The 18,546-nt window shown below is 41.0% G+C and overlaps 1 protein-coding gene across 6 annotated transcripts in view; it reads left to right on the top strand.

The window, feature by feature from the left end:
• RALGAPA2 (Ral GTPase activating protein catalytic subunit alpha 2) overlaps positions 1–18,546 on the top strand; it is a 459,903-nt gene that overhangs the window by 192,637 nt on the left and 248,720 nt on the right. For all 6 annotated transcript variants that reach the window (XR_007515412.1, XM_049869401.1, XM_049869403.1 and 3 more), the window contains 3 exons: positions 12,894–13,087; positions 14,291–14,389; positions 14,618–14,773. Coding sequence is in view for 5 of the 6 variants with exons in the window: in XM_049869401.1 (XP_049725358.1) it covers positions 12,894–13,087; positions 14,291–14,389; positions 14,618–14,773 (449 nt within the window). In the remaining variant the exon portion in view is untranslated. The remainder of the gene's footprint in view (positions 1–12,893; positions 13,088–14,290; positions 14,390–14,617; positions 14,774–18,546) is intronic.

The raw sequence follows: 18,546 nt of genomic DNA, 5'->3' as shown, positions 1-18,546 counted from the left end.
AACTCAAGTACAAAAAGACAGTCCAGTTAAAAAACGGGCAAAGAATGTGAACAGGCACTTCACTAAAGAAGACATTCAGGTGGCTAACAGATACATGAGGGAATGCTCACAATCATTAGCCATTAGAGAAATGCAAATCAAAACTACAATGAGATTCCATCTCACCCCAGCAAGGCTGGTATTAATTCAAAAAACAAAAAATAATAAATGTTGAAGAGGTTATGGAGAGATTGGAACACTTATACACTGCTGGTGGGAATGTGAAATGGTACAACCACTTTGGAAATCCATTTGGGGCTTCCTTAAAAGCTAGAAATAGAACTACCGTACGATCCAGCAATCCCAATCCTTGGAATATACCCCAGAGAAGTAAGAGCCATCACACAAACAGATATATGCACACCCATGTTCGTTGCAGCACTGTTTACAATAGCAAAAAGATGGAAGCAACCAAGGTGCCCATCAGTGGATGAATGGATAAATAAATTATGGTATATTCACACAATGGAATACTACACATCGATAAAGAACAATGATGAACCCGTGAAACATTTTGTAACATGGAGGAACCTGGAAGGCATCATACTGAGTGAAGTTAGTCAGTTGGAAAAGGAAAAATATTGTATGAGACCAATATTATAAGAACTCGAGAAATAGTTTAAACAGAGAAGGAAATATTCTTTGATGGTTAGGAGAGTAGGGAAGGAGGGAGGGAGAGGGATATTCACTAATTAATAGACAAGAACTATTTTAGGTGAAGGGAGAGACAACACACAATACAGGAGAGGTCAGCACAACTGGACTAAACGAAAAGCAGAGAAGTTTCCTGAATAAAACTGAATGCTTCGAAGGCCAGCATAGCAGGGGCGGGAGTTTGGGGACCATGGTTTCAGGGGGCATCTAGGTCAATTGGCATAATAAAATCTATTAAGGAAACATTCTGCATCCCACTTTGGAGAGTGGTGTCTGGGGTCTTAAATGCTAGCAAGCGGCCATCTAAGATGCATCAGTTGGTCTCAACCCAACTGGAGCAAAGGAGAATGAAGAATACCAAAGACACAAGGTAATTATGAGCCCAAGAGACGGAAATAGACAGAAAGGGCCACATAAACCAGTGACTACATCAGCCTGAGATCAGAAGATCTAGATGGTGCCCAACTACAACTGATGACTGCCCTGACAGGGAACACAACAGAGAACCCCTGAGGGAGCAGGAGAGCAGTGGGATGTAGACCTCAAATTCTCGTAAAAAGACCAGACTTAATGGTCTTACTGAGACTAGAAGGACTCTGGAGGTCATGGTCCCCAGACATTCTGTCAGCCCGAGACAGGAACCATTCCCAAAGCCAACTCTTCAGACAGGAATTGGACTGGACTATGGGGTAGAAAATCATACTGGTATGGAGTGAGCTTCTTTGATAAAGCAGACAGATGAGACTGTGTGCAGCTCCTATCTGGATGGGAGATGAGAGGGCAGAGGGGATCAGAGGCTGGCTGAATGGACACAAAAAGAGAGAGTGGAAAGAAGGAATGTGCTGTCTCATTAGGGGGAGAGCAAGTAAGAGTATATAGCAAGGTGTATATAAATTTTTGTATGAGAGACTGACTTGATTTGTAAACTTTCACTTAAAGCAGAATAAAAATTTTAAAAATTCAAAGAAGTGCATTAAAACTAAACATAAAAATGGTAAAGTTAGAAAATAAAATACACGACTTTAAAAAATAAGCTAAAGAAATAAGTGACAAAGGTATCTAAAAAATCCTCTTAATACATACCTAGTTCAACATAATAGATTGAGCAAATAGAAATAGCCCCACATGTTCCCCAAACCGCATCTAAGCCACATTAGAGGGATTTATATTAAATCAGATATAAACCCACAAGGACAAAAATAGCAGGAGAAAAGGTAATAACCAATTTTTAAAAGTAGCAAAGCAGGAGATGTGATAAATTAGCAGACCAGAGAACACTGAATCCTACGTCAGGAGCAGGGAAAAGAAAGAAGTAACCTGATTAAAATAGTGGGAGGTGATGGTTGGGCTAGTAACAAGAAGAGTGTTTGCAAGTATTTAACAAGTACCATATTTTCCCTGGCAAATAATTTGCCAATGTAAATAACAAGCACACCCATATAATGCGAGTAGCGCACACTTAGGAAAATAATGGGTGAGAAGGTTGCTTTGTTGTCAGAAAACAAATAGCACATGTGTTATTTGTGTAAAAATATGGTAGTTAAAGTTCCGCTGCACATGAGCCACTTCTTCACCCTAGAAGATGGAGGCAGTTAAACAGGGAGTTTCTGGGCTGAGTTCACCAGAGCAAAGCTGAGCGCAGAAATACTGTCTAAAAAAACACAGGGAGTAAGTAAGAGTTTACATACTTTATGAGCAGAAAGTTGGGAGAGTCCTTGGCATTTGAGTTCTAGAAAAACAATGTAAAGATACTTATGTCTGAGATTCTCCAAGAACGTAATGAAACTGACCAAAGGCCGCATGTGCCCATCGTTCCATTCCGCTCATTTGTGGGCCACTCTTAAATATGGGCAGCTAGCCAATTTCTCCAGCCATTTGAAGAAGATGCCTAACATGAAAAATGAGAAAAATACAAGAATATGAGAGGAGGTACCTCGTGAAAGAAGAACTAAAAATTTTAAAAGTTACTAATATCTTCAGAGACATAAGAATATATGTATCCATGAAAAAAAGACCAGCAATTATAAGAATGGACTGAGACAATAAGAAAAAGCATTTGCTATTAAAAATATAACAGGAGAAATAAAGCCAATAGAAGGTTGGAAAAAAAAATTGGATGCTTCTCCCAGAAGGTAGGAAAAAGGGAAATAGGAGTGAAAGATAAGACAAGGAGACTAGTGTGAGAGGTGGAACGTTAAATTAGAAACTGAGAGTTAAGAGAAAAATAGAAATGATGAAATCATCAATGAAATAAGTAAAATTTCCCAGAACATGAATATTGTAGTTGAAAGAGCCTAGCAAATACCAGACCACAATGGCTGAAAATAGAGAATACCAAGGCACATTGTGAGAGTTCAGAACTCTTGGTAAAATAGGAAATACCACAGTACATTGTGAGATTTCAGAACACTAGGTGCAAAAAGAAGACACTAAAGTGTCCCAAAGAGGTTAATAATTTTTCATAAAAGTTCATGTATTAGAAGGCTGTGAACTTTAAAATTATAAAGGAAGATAGAGGAAATTGGGGCAATCCTTTTGAAACTAAAGAAAAACATTTTCAACCTGCTCTGCCAAACTGTGGATTACAAATAGGGAACAAGCACTTCAGGCATTTGAGGACAAAGCCCACTTCTCAGGCAGGTCCTGGAAGATGTGCTTCACTGAAAGAAAGGAACAGACAGAAGTGATGTGTGTCATTTTGTCATTCTGGCCTCTCTCAGCCTGGGTGACCACTTGGGACTATGTCTTCCTAAAATTTCTTACATGTTAGGATGAAATCAGTTTTGTAGGACAGTTAATCCAGTGAAGGCTTTTGGGAATCCACCTAAGGCTTTTGGGAGTAATAGAAACTGGAAATATTTACTGCTCCACAGAACCCTCCCTATCCTCTCCCCTACATAGGCCTTGTATACCATTTCAGGTGTTCACGAATAAGGACTGGAAAAGAATGCAAATATATAAGAGGCATTTAGAAAATTGAAGCACAAAAAGTATGCTGGAGGAAAATCAAGAAGGCCATTACAGCTGAAAGTGAGGGAAGAGAAAGTAGTTAGAGGGGAAGTGAGAAGTGGACCGGGGCGTGGCTGACAAGGGGCCCAAATTGTGTGGAGTGGAGACTGTGTAGAATTTGGATTTTACTCCGAGATGGAAAACCACTGGAAAGTTTGAACAAAGAAGAAACAGAGATAACATTTGAAAAGGATCGCGATATCTGCTGTATTGAGAACAGACTGTGGACGAAGATGGAAGAAGAAGGACCAGTCAGGAGGACTTCACAACAGTCCGATCTAGAGCAGATGTTGCCTTGGATGGCAGTAGATGTGTCAAGATGTGATCAGATTCTGGTTATGCTCGCGTAAAGAGTAGACAGGGTTTATTGGATTTGCAAAAAAGAGGAGTCAAGGATTACTCCAGGGTTTTTGATCTGAGGAATTGGCAGGATGAATTGTCATTTACTATAATGGGTTACTATGGGGGGGGGGTTTGGCAAGAGAAGGAGAGTTCAGTTCAAGGCTCATAAATATCCAGGGAGAGCTGTCAAGTGGGTGGTTGGAAAAATTAGTCTAGAATTGAGTAAAAAAATCCAGAGCAGAGATGTGCATGTGGAGATATGACTACATGGATGGTATTTCAATTGTAAGTCTGTATGAGGTGGAGAAGGAAGTGAGTGTGGGTAGAGAAGAGAAGAGGTTCAAATCCCGAGTCTGGGCCCTTCGATTTTTCCGAATGAGTGAGATGAAGAGGAACAGGAATTAGCAAAGGAGGACAACCTGATAAATGTTGTACCCTGGGGGTCACATAAAGAAGGCATTTCAGAGAAGAGGATGATAACTTGAATCCAGTGCTGCCAAGGACTGAAAATTGACCACTGGATTAAGCAACGTGGAGGTCATGGGTGACCTCCACAAGAACAATGGTGGTGGAGAGGCGAGGGGTAGACTACACGGTGGCTGCAGCTATGACACAGGAGGACGCTAAGCGAATTTTGTGTAAGGCTCGGGTTGCTGTGTGGAAACCAGCTCAGTGACAAGCTGAGCTGCCGGAGCATTGGAGGATGTGCTTGGTCACGGAAACAGGGAGGCAGGCTTGTGAGAAAAGGGCATGAGGAGGAAGACGTGTTAAATGCTGCAAGGGTGTCAACAGGATGAAAGTGAGAAAATAACGTGTGTTCACCATTGTTGATTATTACATGTGTACTATAAAATATTTTTTCTTTGCTGGGACCTAGTGCTGTAAGTGCTGCCTGTGTGTTTTTACTACTTTTACGTTTTTGTTAATTATCCAAATGCTTGTGATTTTAGGAAGCTGGAAATTTAATCAACCTAGTCTTTCCCAGCCTTTGGCTGTGTTAAACCAACCAGCAATCGAAGAACAAAATTCTGTAAATTTTTAGTTGTAGTATCAATAATATATAATTAATACATATAGATCATTAAATCCTTCATTTGCCATTTGTTTCTGTGAGTGAAACTTTATATTTCATGATTGTTGTTAGGTGCCATGAAGTCAGTCCCGACTCATAGCGACCCTGCGTACAATAGGACGGAACGTTGCCTGGTCCTGATCTGTCCTCATGATCGCTGTTGTGCTTGAGCCTGTTGTTGTGGCCACCGTGTCAGTCCATCGCAGGGAGGGTCTTCCTCTCTTTGGCTGACCCACTACTTTACCAAGCATGACGTCCTTCTCCAGGAACTGATCCCTCCTATTTCATGATTGAACATATGTAAAAAGATGTGCTTGCTCATGCTTGAACTTGCTAGCACACTCCCTCCGAGAGCCTTTGCACTAGTTCTCCCCCCGATTGCCACTCCCACCATGTTCATGACTGCCTATCCCATTTCCTCACCACCTTCAGGCTTGATTCACGTGTTATCGTGTGCTTCACATCATTAGTCGTTAGAGAAATGCAACTGAAAACCTCACGAGATGCCACTCCATGTCAGTTGTTGGTGTTAATTGCCGTCAGGTCAGTTCCAACTCATGCTACCCGTGTGTGCGGAGTAGAACTGCTCTGGAGGATTTTCAGGAGTGTGATGTCTCAGAAACAGATCACCAGGCCTGTCTTCTGAGGCGCCAGAACCACCAGCCTTTTGGCAAGTAGTCGACCGTTTGACCATTTGTGCCACCCAGGGACTTCCCATACCTATAGTAATGCGTAAAGAAGTTTTATTGTTGTAAAAAAAAAAAAATGTGTAACACAACAAATGCCAGTTGAGCGTTTTTCAGGTGTACCATTGAGTGATATCCGTTAATCACGTGCTCCGACCCATAATCATCACTAAATTTCCCTTCGCCATGAGCAAATACTCGCTGCCTCCTAAGCAGTGGCTCTCCCTTTCCCCATCCTTCCTGCCCTTGGTAACCACGAATAAAGTTTGGTCTCTATACGTTTACCTGTCCTTGTTATTTCTGATAAGTGAGCTCATACAGTGTTTGTCCTTTTGGATTATTTCACTGAGCAAACGGTTTTTGAGGTTCATCAGCATTGTAGCATGAATCAGCCCTTCATTCCTTTTAGCAGCTGAATGGTATTTCGTTGTATGTATGTACCACATTTTGTTTATTCATTTCTCTACCAATGGGCATTTAGGTTGTTTACACCTTTTGGCTCTTGCAAATAGAGCAGCAGTGACCACTGGTGTACATGTGTCTGTTCGCGAGCTGCTCCTTCCACATCTCTTGGGTGTATACCTAGAAGTGGTATTCCTGGGTCATATGATATTTATATGTTTAACTTCTGGAGGAACTGCCAAACGGTTTTCCTCAGAGGCTGTTCCATTTTGCATCCTCACCAGCAATGGATAAGCGTTTCACTTTCTCTACATCCTCGCCAACATTTGTTATTGTTATTATTTTTTTTAATCTTAGCCATCTTGGAGTGAAGTGATACCTCATTGTGGTTTTGATTTGCACCTTTCGAATGTTTAATGAAGGTGCCCTGGTGGCGCAGTGGTTAAGCACTCAGCTGGTAACTGAAGGGTTGGCCATTCAAACGCCCTAGCGGCTCCGAGGAAGAAAGATGTGACAGTCTGCTTCCATAAAGATTTACAGCTTTGGAAACCCTATGGGGCAGTTCTACTCTGTCTTACAGGATCACTATAGTCGGAATCAACTTGATGGCAGTAGGTTTTTTTGGTTATTAATAACGTTGAGCATTTTTTTCAGATGCTGTTGGCCATTTGAGTATCCTCTTTGGTGAAATTTCTGTTCAAGTCCTTTGAACATTTTTTGATTGGGTTGTTTGTCTTTTTGTTAAGTTATGGAGGTTTTATATGTGTATTTGGATATTAGACCCTTGTTGGCTATATGGTTCCCAAATTTTCTCTCAGTCTGTATGTTTTCTCTTCAGTTTTTTGATAAAGTCCTTTGATAAACAAAAGTACTTAATTTTTTTATAAAGTCCCATTTATTCATTTTTGTCTTTTGTTGCTAGTACTTTTGTTATAATATTTGATAACCCATTGTTAAAACCTGGAGTGCTGGTATTGCCGTGGTTAAAACACTTAGCTGCTAACAGAAAGGTCGGCGGTTTGAATCCACCAGCCACTCTGCAGGAGAAAATGTGACAGTCTGCTTCCGTGAAGATTTACAGCCTTGGAAACCCTATGGGGCAGTTCTACTCTGTCCTATAGGGTCACTATGAATTGGAATCGACTCAAAGGCAATGGGGGGAGAAGGGGGTTTATTTTTTGTTGTTGTTGTTGTTAAAAGCTAGGCCCCACAGCCACATCTTTTTTTTCCTAAGAATTTTATGATTTTAATATTCACGTTTAGGTCCTTGATCCATTTTGAATTGGTTTTTGTGTATGGTGTGAGGCATGGATCCTGATTCATTCTTCGGCATGTGGAAATCCAGTTTTTCTCAGCAACAGTTATTAAAGAGACTCTCCCTTCCCCTTTGAATGGACTTAGCACCCTTATCAAAAATCAGCTGACCATACATGTATGGGTTTATTTATGGACTTTCAATTCTAGTCCATTATTCTATGCGTCGTTGTTATACCAGTACCAGACTGTTTTGATCATTATAATTTTAAAATCAGGAAGTGTGAGTCCTCCCACCTTGTTCTTCTTCTTCAAAATTCCTTTGGCTACTTGGGGCCTCTTGCCTTTCCATATAAAATTGAGAATTGGTTTTTCCGTTTCTGTAAAGAAGATTATTGAAATTTCGGTTGGGATTGCGTCAAATCTATAGATTACTTTGGGTAGTAGACACATCTGAGCTATATTGAGTTTCCCAACCATAAAAAACCATAGAATGGTTAAAATTTTTAAAACTGACAGTACCAAGTCCTGGTGAGGAGGCAGAACAAATAGAATTTTTTATTTTGCTGGTGGGAATGCAAACTGGAACAGCCTATTTGGAAAACAGTTCGACGGTTTCTTAAAAAGTTAAACATACATATGTGATATAACCAAGGAATCCCACTTTTTGGTAGTTACCAAAGAGAGATGTTAACAAAAGTTCTCACAAAAACCTGTACATGCACGTTTAGAGCAGCTTTATTTATAATTGCCAAAACAGGAAGCAATCCAAATTTCTTTCAACAGACGAATGGAAAAACAAATTGGTACATCCATAAAACAGAGTATTAGTCAGCAATAAAAGAAAGAGACTACTGACACACGCAATATGGATGCATCTCAAGTATGTGATGCTAAGTGAAAGAAGCCAGATAGAAAGGGCTGCATACTGTAGGATTCCGTTTATATGTCATTCTGGAAAAGGCAAAACCGTAGGGACAGAAAAAAGCAGTGTTTGCCAGGGGCTGGAATAGGGCGACGAGATTGACCACGAAGGACATTTTTTGGGAGTGATGAAACTTTCCATATCTCAATTATGGTGGCAATTACATAGCAGTATACCTTTCTTAAAAAAAAAAAAATTGGGGGGGGGGGGATGAAAATTTATTTTGTGCAAATTACACCCCAGTAAAGCCTGGTGATGCAGTGGTTAAGAGAGCTGTGGCTGCCAACCAAAAGGTCAGCAGTTTGGATCCACCAGCCGCTCCTTGGAAACCCTATGGGGCAGTTCCACTCTGTCCTATAGGTTATCTATGAGTTGGAATCGACTCGATGGCAACGAGTTTGGTTTTTGGGTAAACCTGCTTTACCACCACTTGTCTGTCAGTTTGTCATACCGTGGTGGTGGCTTGCATGTTACTGTGATACTGGAAGCTATGCCACTGGTATTTTAAATACCAGCTGGGTCACCTGTGGTGGACAGGTTTCAGGAGAGCTTCCAGACTAAGACAGACTAGGAAGAAAGCCCTGGCAGTCTACTTCCAAAAGTTAGCCTGTGAAAACCTTATGGATCACAAAAGAACTTTGTGAGACTTGCTTGCTTTGGACATGTCATCAGGAGGGATCAGTTGCTAGAAGAAGATATCATGTTTGGTGAAGCAGAGGAACAACGAGGGTGAGGGAGACATTCGGTGAGATAGATTGGCACTCATGTGGTCATAAGATGACTTGAACAAGATGGACTTGAACACTGTGAGGATGATGCAGAACCAGGCAGCTTCTTTCTGTTGTACATGGGATCACCATGAGTCAGAGTCGATGTGATGACAGCTAACAAAAAAATAACCTGACTTTACAACAACAAAAAGATTGTTAGTGGTGCAGTTTTTAAGCACTTGGCTGCCAACCTTTTGGTTGGTGGTTTGAATCTCTTTAGCTGCTCCTTGGGAGAAAGATGTCGTGATCTACTCCTGTAAAGATTACAGCCTTGGAAACCACCTGGGGCAGTTGTACTTTGTCCTGTAGGGTTGCTATGAGTTGGAATTGATGGCAACGGGTTTGGTTTCATTTTACAACATCCACAAATGTGACTCCAGCCATGATGACCTTCCCTGATGACCTGTTTTTCATGACACTGTCCCCCACCCACCTTGTTCAAGGATTTCCCTCTTCCCTGTTTCTGATTTGTAAAACCCTTCACAGGGTCTCCAGGAACTATTGTGTCATCTCTAGGTTGTTGCCATTTTAGTTGAAGAGTCAAGATCATTTGACCTTTCTTCATTGATCTTGCTTTTCTATCCTTTTAAGTTTTCACCCATTTCACATTTTAATTTTTTTACTCTGAATACATGAATTTTTTAAATGATTTTTAAAAAAAAATTATTGTGCTTTAGGTGAAAGTTTACAATGCAAATTTTCTCGTTCAAAAATTTATGCACAAATTGTTTTGTGACATTGGTTGCCGTCCCTGAAATATGTATCAGCCCTGTGCCCCCTTTCCCTTTCCACCCCAGGTTGCCCATGTCCATTCGTCTGGATTGCCTGCCCCTTCCTGCCCTCTTATCTTTGCTTTTAGGCAGGTATTGCCCATTTGGTCTCATATGCTTGTTTGAACTAAGAAGCAGGTTCTTCATGTGTATAATTGTTTTCTAGGCTTATCTAATCTCTGGCTGAAAGGTGAACTTCAGGAGTAGCTTTACTTCTGAGTTAACGGGGTATCTGGAGGCCATAGTGTTGGGGGTTTCTCTAGTGTCTGTCACACTAGTAAGTCTGGCCTTTTTTGTGAATTTGAATTTTGTTCTACATTTTTCTCCTGCTCTGCCTGGAAGCCTCTATTGTTATCCCTGTCAGAGCGATCTGTGGTGGTAGCTGGGCACCATCTAGTTATTCAGGGTTCAGGCTTGTGGTCCATTAGTCCTTTGGACTACAGTTTTCCTTACATCTTTGCTTTTTTTCATTCTCCTTTGCTCCGAATGTGGTGGAACCAATAGATGTATTTTAGATGGCTGCTCCTGAGCTTTTCAGACCCCAGATGCTGCTCACCAAAGTAGGATGTAGAACATCTTCTTTATGAACTATGTTATGGTAGTTGGCCTAGATGTCCCCCAAAACCATAGTCCCCAGCCCTTAGCCCCAGTAACTCGGTCCCTCAAGGTGTTTGGATATGTCTAGGAAGCTTCTGTAACTTTGCCTTGGTCAAGTTGTGCTGACTTCCCCTATATTGTATGTTGCCTTTCCCCTCACCAAAGTTAGCATTTGTCTACTAGTTAGTTAGTGACTTCCCCACCCTTCCCCTCTCTCATAACAATCAAAGATTGTTTCTTACTGTGTGTAACCCTTATCTTGAGTTTTATAATAGTGGTCTCATACAGTATTTGTCCTTTTTTGACTGACTTATTTTACTCAGCATAATGCCTTCCAGATTCATCCATGTTGTAAAACGTTTCTTGGATTCACCTTTGTCCTTTATCGCGTAGTATTCCACTGTGCGTATATACTATAATTTGTTTATCAGTTCATCTGTTGATGGGCACTGTCTTAGTCATCTTGTGCTGCTATAACAGAAATACTACAAGTGGATGGCTTTACAAAGAGAAATTTATTCTTTTACAGTCCAGTAAGTAGGCTAGAAGTCCAAATTCAGGCGCCAGTTCCAGGGGAAGTCTTTCTCTCTGTCTGCTCTGGAGGGAGGTCTTTGTCATCAGTCTTCCTTTGGTCCGGGAGCATCTCAGGGCAGGAACCTCAGGTCCAAAGGATGCGCTCTGCTCCTGATGCTGCTTTCCTGGTGGTATGAGGTCCTCATGTCTCTCTGCATACTTCTCTCTTTTGTATCTCAAAAGAGATTGACCTAAGACGCTACCTGATCTTGTAGACTTCATCAGTGTAATTGCCGCTAATCCATTTTGCTACATCGTAGTGATAAGATTTACAACATATGGGAAAATCACATAAAATCATGGGCAATCACACAATACTGGGACTCATGGCCCAGCTAAGTTACAGATATTCTGGGGGGACATGGTTCAATCCATAACAGGCACTTAGTTTATTTCATCTTTTTGCTACTGTGAATAATGCTGTAGTGAACATGAGTGTACATATGTCTATGCATATGATAGTTTTTCTCTGGGTTATATTCCTAGGAGTGGGATTGCTGAATCATATGATATTTCTATTTCTAGCTTTTTAAGGAGGCACCATATCATTTTCCACTGTGGTTGTACCATTTTACATTACCACGAGTGCATAAGAGTTTCAGTCTCCCCTGAAACCTCTCCAACATTTGTTATTTTGTTGTTGTTGTTTTTTGTTTTTTATTAGTACCAGTAGTGTCAGGGTAAAGTGGTACAGTGGTCTCAGGGTGAGATGGTATCTCATTGTAGTTTCAAGTTGTATTTCTCTAATGGCTAATGATCATGAGCATTTCTTCATGTATCTGTTAGCCATTTGAATGTCTTTTTTGGTAAAGTGTCTGTTCATATCCTTTGCTCATTTTTTAATTGGGTTGTCTTTTTGTTGTTGAGGTGTTGAAGTGTTCTACAGATTTTACAGATTAGGCTCTTGTTGGATGTGTTGTAGCCAAAACGTTTTCCCCAGTCCATAGGTTCTCTTACTGTTTTGTTGAAGACTTGCGATGAGCCGAAGTGTTTATAATTTTTAGGAGCTCCCAGTTACCGAGTTTATCTGCTGGTATTCATGTGTTGTTGGTCATGGTTTGTATTCTACTTATACCATGTATTAGGGCCCCTACCCTTGTCCCTATTTTTTCTTCCATGATCTTTATTATTTTAGGTTTTACATATAGGTCTTTGATTCATTTTGAGTTAGTTTTAGTGTATGGTATGAGGTATGAGTTCTGTTTTGTTTTTTTTTTTTACTTATGGACATCCAGTTTTTTCAACACCATTTGTTAAAGAGACTGTCTTTTCACCATTTAATGGACTTTGGTCCTTTGTCAAAGATCAGCTGAGCATAGGTGGGTGGATTTACATGTGGGTTCCAATTCTGTTCCATTGGTCTGTATGTCTGTCGTTGTACCAGTACCAGGCTGTTTTGACTACAGTGACTGTATAGTAGGTTCTGAGATCAGCTAGTGTGAGGTCTCCTACAATAATGCTTTGCTTATCCGGGGCCTCTTTCCTTTCTATAGAAAATTGGTGATTAGTTTTTCTATCTCATTGAAGAATGCTGTTGGTATTTATATTGGGATTGTATTATATCTGTAGATCACTTTGGGTAGAATTGACATTTTCACAATGTTGAGCCTTCCTATCCGTGAACATGGCATGCTTTTCTATTTATGTAGGTCTCTTTTGGTTTGTTGCAGTAGTGTTTTGTAGTTTTCTTTGTAGAATACATGAATTTTTAACATAAGTAATTTGTATTAAAGAAAAAAGGCTGTGCTGATGAAATAAAGATTGTGTTTCCATGGCTAATACACACATTTTTCTCCATAGATAGCAGTGAATGCCTCGCAGATGACTGTAGCATCATTGCTGGGGGGAACCTCACTGGCTGGCACCCAGACTCTGCTGCTGTACTATGGCGGAGGGTCTTGGGAATCCTTGGGGATGTGAATAACATCCAGTCACCGAAGATCCATGCCAAAGTTTTTGGCTATCTCTATGAACTCTGGTACAAACTAGCAAAGGTATATCCTGCTACCTTACGTTTTATTCCAATATGGGAAAATTTACTTATCATTTAATGTAAAAACTATGTTGCAGTTAACTGCTAAACATGTTAGGTCTTTAAGCAAAGAGGTCCCTGGATGGTGCAAATGATTTGTGCTGGATTACTAACCTAAAGGTTGGCAGTTCAAACCCATCTAGCAGTACCATGGGAGAAAGGCCTGGTGATCTGGTTCCATTAAAATTACAGCCAGGAAAGCCCTGTGGAGCAGTTTTGGTGTGTAACACAAGGGTTGCCATGAGTTGGAATTGACTTGACGGCAATAAGTTTAGTTTTTGTTTTTATACTTGATTATCAAAGAATAAATAATTACATTTATAGTGGCCATGTTAAAAATGCAAAAGAATTATTTCATTTCGCCCATGAGTAGAATGTTACCTTACCAAAATCAATCCCATTACTGTCAAGTCAAATTCCGACTCAGCGACGCTATCGGACAGAATAGAACTGCCCAATAACGTTTCCAAGGCTTTAAATCTTTATGGAAGTGGACTGCCGAGTCTTTCTTCTGCGGAGCAGCTTGTGGGTTCCAACTGCCAGCCTTTTGGTTAGCAGGTGGGGGCACTTAACCACTGTGCCACCAGGGCCCCTGTAAAAAAAAATAGAGTATTAAGCAGTTTTAATTATTCTCTTTATAAAACCAAAAGCCAAACCAACTGGTTTCATTGTAAAAATTTGGAAAAATGTTAACATCCCCATTCCACAGACATAAGCAGTGTTAATAGATAGTCTTATTTCTGTGGATGACCACATCTTTACAGAGGAAAACCTTAGAGCACATAGTTTTCATTCTGGTTTTTGTTACTAGCATACATGTTTCCATGTCATTAAATTTTTTTCAAAAACATGATTCATGTTTGTACGGTATAATTCGTTAAACCATTCCTTATTAGTTAGAGTTCAGGACATCTCCAGGCATTAACATTCAAGGAAAAACAATGCCCTAGTTTTGTGTTTAAATCTAAAAATGTACCGTAAATCAGACTCACAATTTAAATGGACAGTAGATCTCATGATGAAAGAAAAACTTGTAAGTATCATATGTAGGTTTTTCCACAATTAAGTGGGAGCAGCTATTGGGCTATGGAAGACAGTATTCAAACAGCATTAAGATAAACTGAGTGTTACCTTCCCTAAACCTCTCTCTCCTGTTTTATATTAGATACGGGATAATCTAGCAATTAGCCTGGATAACCAGTCTTCTCCGTCTCCACCAGTCTTGATCCCACCACTCAGAATCTTTGCATCATGGCTATTTAAGGCAAGTGGATTTGTCTTTATTCCTTTACTGAAATTTCCTCTTCCTTTCTGAAATTGAGTTTTAAAAAGCATGTAATTGCCTAAGACTGCATGTTTCGAAGACAGGCTGGAAGCTACTGCATCCCACACCACTGTAAATGACTCTTAGGGAAAGCCATGAAGTCAGTGAAATGTTGAAATGCTTTGTATCTGGAGTTGATTTAATCTTTAAACGTCATCTCCTTGGCAGGCTACGACGTTGCCAAATGAATACAAGGAAGGCAAACTACAAGCCTACAGACTGATCTGCGCCATGATGACCAGACGCCAGGACGTTCTGCCTAACTCAGATTTCCTGGTGCATTTCTACCTGGTGATGCACCTTGGATTGACCAGCAAGGATCAGGTATCCGTGACTCCTGTATAATGATGGCTAGCAGTTGGAAAGTAGTTTTTACTTCTTACAGGTGTTAGGATTGATGAAAATACATCAGAAATGTTGACATTGTCAGTATCTTCACCTCTTTCACACACAGGAACCAGAATGGTCTTTCAGAAATCTAAGTCAGGTTTTATGACATCCCTGCTTCATGTCCCCACTGAGTGCATTCCTTGTACCTGAATCTGAATTTTATTCCATTACCTGTACTGTTCTATATGATCTAACCTCTGCAAAGTTAGCATGTTTTGTGAAAGACCCCAATCATAAATTGAGGATCCTGACATGCCTTTTTTTTTTTTAATTTTCATTGTGCCTTAAGTGAAAGTTTACAAATCAAGTCAGTCAGTCTCTCACACAAAAACTTATATACACCTTGCTACATACTCCCAGTTGCTCTCCCCGCTAATGAGACAGCCCGCTCTCTCCCTCCACTCTCTCTTTTCATGTCCATTTCACCAGCCTCTAACCCCCTCCACCCTCTCATCTCCCCTCCAGGCAGGAGATGCCAGCATAGTCTCCAGTGTCCACCTGATCCAAGAAGCTCACTCCTCACCATCATCCCTCTCCATCCCATTGTCCAGTCCAATCCCTGTCTGAAGAGTTGGCTTTGGGAATGGTTCCTGTCCTGGGCCAACAGCAGGTCTGGGGGCAGTGACCACCGGAGTCCTTCTAGTCTCAGTCAGACCATTAAGTCTGGTCTTTTTTCAAGAATTTGGGGTCTGCATCCCACTGCTCTCCTGCTGCCTCAGGGGTTCTCTGTTGTGTTTCCCTGTCAGGGCAGTCATCATCGGTTGTGGCCGGGCACCATCTAGTTCTTCTGGTTTCAGGCTGATATAGTCTCTGGTTTATGTGGCCCTTTCTTTCTCTTGGGCTCGTAAAATTACCTTGTGTCCTTGGAGTTCTTCATTCTCCATTGATCCAGGTGGGTTGAGACCAATTGATGATGGCTGCTTGCTAGCGTTTAAGACCCCAGAGGCCACTCTCCAAGGTGGGATGCAGAATGTTTTCTAAGTAGATTTTATTATGCCAGGATCCTGATTTTTTTTTTTTTTAATTTTTATTGAGCTTCAAGCGAATGTTTACAAATCAAGTCAGTCTGTCACATATAAGTTTATATACACCTTACTCCCTAATGAGTCAGCCCTTCCAGTCTCTCCTTTCATGAAAATTTTGCCAGCTTCCAACCCTCTCTACCCTCCCATCCCCCCTTCAGACAGGAGATGCCAACACAGTCTCAAGTGTCCACCTGATACAAATAGCTCACTCTTCATCAGCATCTCTCTCCTACCCACTGTCCAGTCCCTTCCATGTCTGATGAGTTGTCTGCGGGAATGGTTCCTGTCCTGTGCCAACAGAAGGTTTGGGGACCATGACCACCGGGATTCCTCTAGTCTCAGTCAGACCATTAAGTATGGTCTTTTTGTGAGAATTTGAGGTCTGCATCCCACTGATCTGCTGCTCCCTCAGGGGTTCTCTGTTGTGCTCCCTGTCAGGGCAGTCATCGGTTATGGCCAGGCACCAGCTAGTTCTTCTGGTCTCAGGATGATGTAAGTCTCTGGTTCATGTGGCCCTTTCTGTCTCTTGGGCTCATAGTTATCGTGTGACCTTGTTGTTCTTCATTCTCCTTTGATCCAGGTGGGTTGAGACCAATTGATGCATCTTAGATGGCTGCTTGTTAGCATTTTAAGACCCCAGACACCACATTTCAAAGTGGGATGCAGAATGTTTTCATAATAGAATTATCTTGACAATTGACTTAGAAGTCCCCTTAAACCATGGTCCCCAAACCCCCGCCCTTGCTCCACTGACCTTTGAAGCATTCAGTTTATCCCGGAAACTTCTTTGCTTTTGGTCCAGTCCAGTTGAGCTGACCTTCCATGTATTGAGTATTGTCCTTCCCTTCACCTAAAGTAGTTCTGATCTGCTAACTAATCAGTAAAAAACCCTCTCCCACCCTCCCTCCCTCCCCCCATCGTAACCACAAAAGTATGTGTTCTTCTCAGTTTATGCTATTTCTCAAGATCTTATAATAGTGGTCTTATACAATATTTGTCCTTTTGCCTCTGACTCATTTCGCTCAGCATAATGCCTTCCAGGTTCCTCCATGTTCTGAAATGTTTCACAGATTTCGTCGCTGTTCTTTATCGATGCGTAGTATTCCATTGTATGAATATACCACAATTTATTTACCCATTCATCCGTTGATGGACACCTTGGTTGCTTCCAGCTTTTTACTATTGTAAACAGAGCTGCAATAAGCATGGGGGGTGTGCATATATCTGTTTGTGTGAAGGCTCTTGTATCTCTAGGGTATATTCCGAGGAGTGGGATTTCTGGGTTGTATGGTAGTTCTATTTCTAACTGTTTAAGATATCGCCAGATAGATTTCCAAAGTGGTTGTACAATTTTACATTCCCACCAGCAGTGTATAAGAGTTCCAATCTCTCTGCAGCCTCTCCAGTATTTATTATTTTGTGTTTTTTGGATTAATGCCAGCCTTGTTGGAGTGAGATGGAATCTCATCGTACTTTTAATTTGCATTTCTCTAATGGCTAATGATCGAGAGCATTTTCTCATGTATCTGTTAGCTGCCTGAATATCTTCTTTAGTGAAGTGTGTGTTCATATCCTTTGCCCACTTCTTGATTGGGTTGTTTGTCTTTTTGTGGTTGGGTTTTGACAGAATCATATAGATTTTAGAGATCAGGCGCTGGTCGGAGATGTCATAGCTGAAAATTCTTTCCCAGTCTGTAGGTGGTCTTTTTACTCTTTTGGTGAAATCTTTAGATGAGCATAGCTGTTTGATTTTTAGGAGCTCCCAGTTATCTGGTTTCTCTTCGTCACTTTTGGTAATGTTTTGTATTCTGTTTATGCCTTGTATTAGGGCTCCTAGGGTTGTCCCTATTTTTTCTTCCATGATCTTTATCGTTTTAGTCTTTATGTTTAGGTCTTTGATCCACTTGGAGTTAGTTTTTGTGCATGGTGTGAGGTATGGGTCCTGTTTCATTTTTTTGCAAATGAATATCCAGTTATGCCAGCACCGTTTGTTAAAAAGACTATCTTTTCCCCAATTAACTGACACTGGTCCTTTGTCAAATATCAGCTACTCATATGTGGATGGATTTGTATCTGTGTTCTCAATTCTGTTCCATTGGTCTTTGTGCCTGTTGTTGTACCAGTACGAGGCTGTTTTGACTACTGTGGCTGTATAATAGGTTCTGAAATCAGGTAGAATGAGGTCTCCCACTTTCTTCTTCTTTTTCAGTAATGCTTTACTTATCTGAGGCTTCTTTCCCTTCCATATGAAGTTGGTGATTTGTTTCTCCATCACATTAAAAAATGACATTGGAATTTGGAGGATCCTGATATATCTTGATGAGGAGTTATTTTAATTTCTTCCGAAGAAATTTCGTGGTTAAGTTGGAAGGGAGAGAAGGCCTAAGGAGCCATTAGCTGCGGCCCCCTCCTTGAAGACCCTGGGTATGGGGTGGAATGTGACCACCCCGGCCCTATTTCCTCCTTTGGGAAGACCTTTGGCAGGCTGTCAGCAGGGGCATAGGGAGAGGGGTTATGGAAGAGGGACATTCGCACTCTTGACGTGATGTTTGAGTATCAGGCAGGAGAGCGGTGTGATTGATGTGCACCTCACAGAGATTGTTCTGGACTCTAATTAGGACGTGGTTAAGCTGATGTTTAGTATTTTAAAAATTATGAAAACTAAGATGTACCATTGGGATT

The sequence above is a fragment of the Elephas maximus genome, chromosome 25 (assembly GCF_024166365.1).
Source record: "Elephas maximus indicus isolate mEleMax1 chromosome 25, mEleMax1 primary haplotype, whole genome shotgun sequence".
Lineage (NCBI taxonomy): Eukaryota > Metazoa > Chordata > Mammalia > Proboscidea > Elephantidae > Elephas > Elephas maximus.
This window is presented reverse-complemented; position numbering and strand designations above follow the sequence as displayed.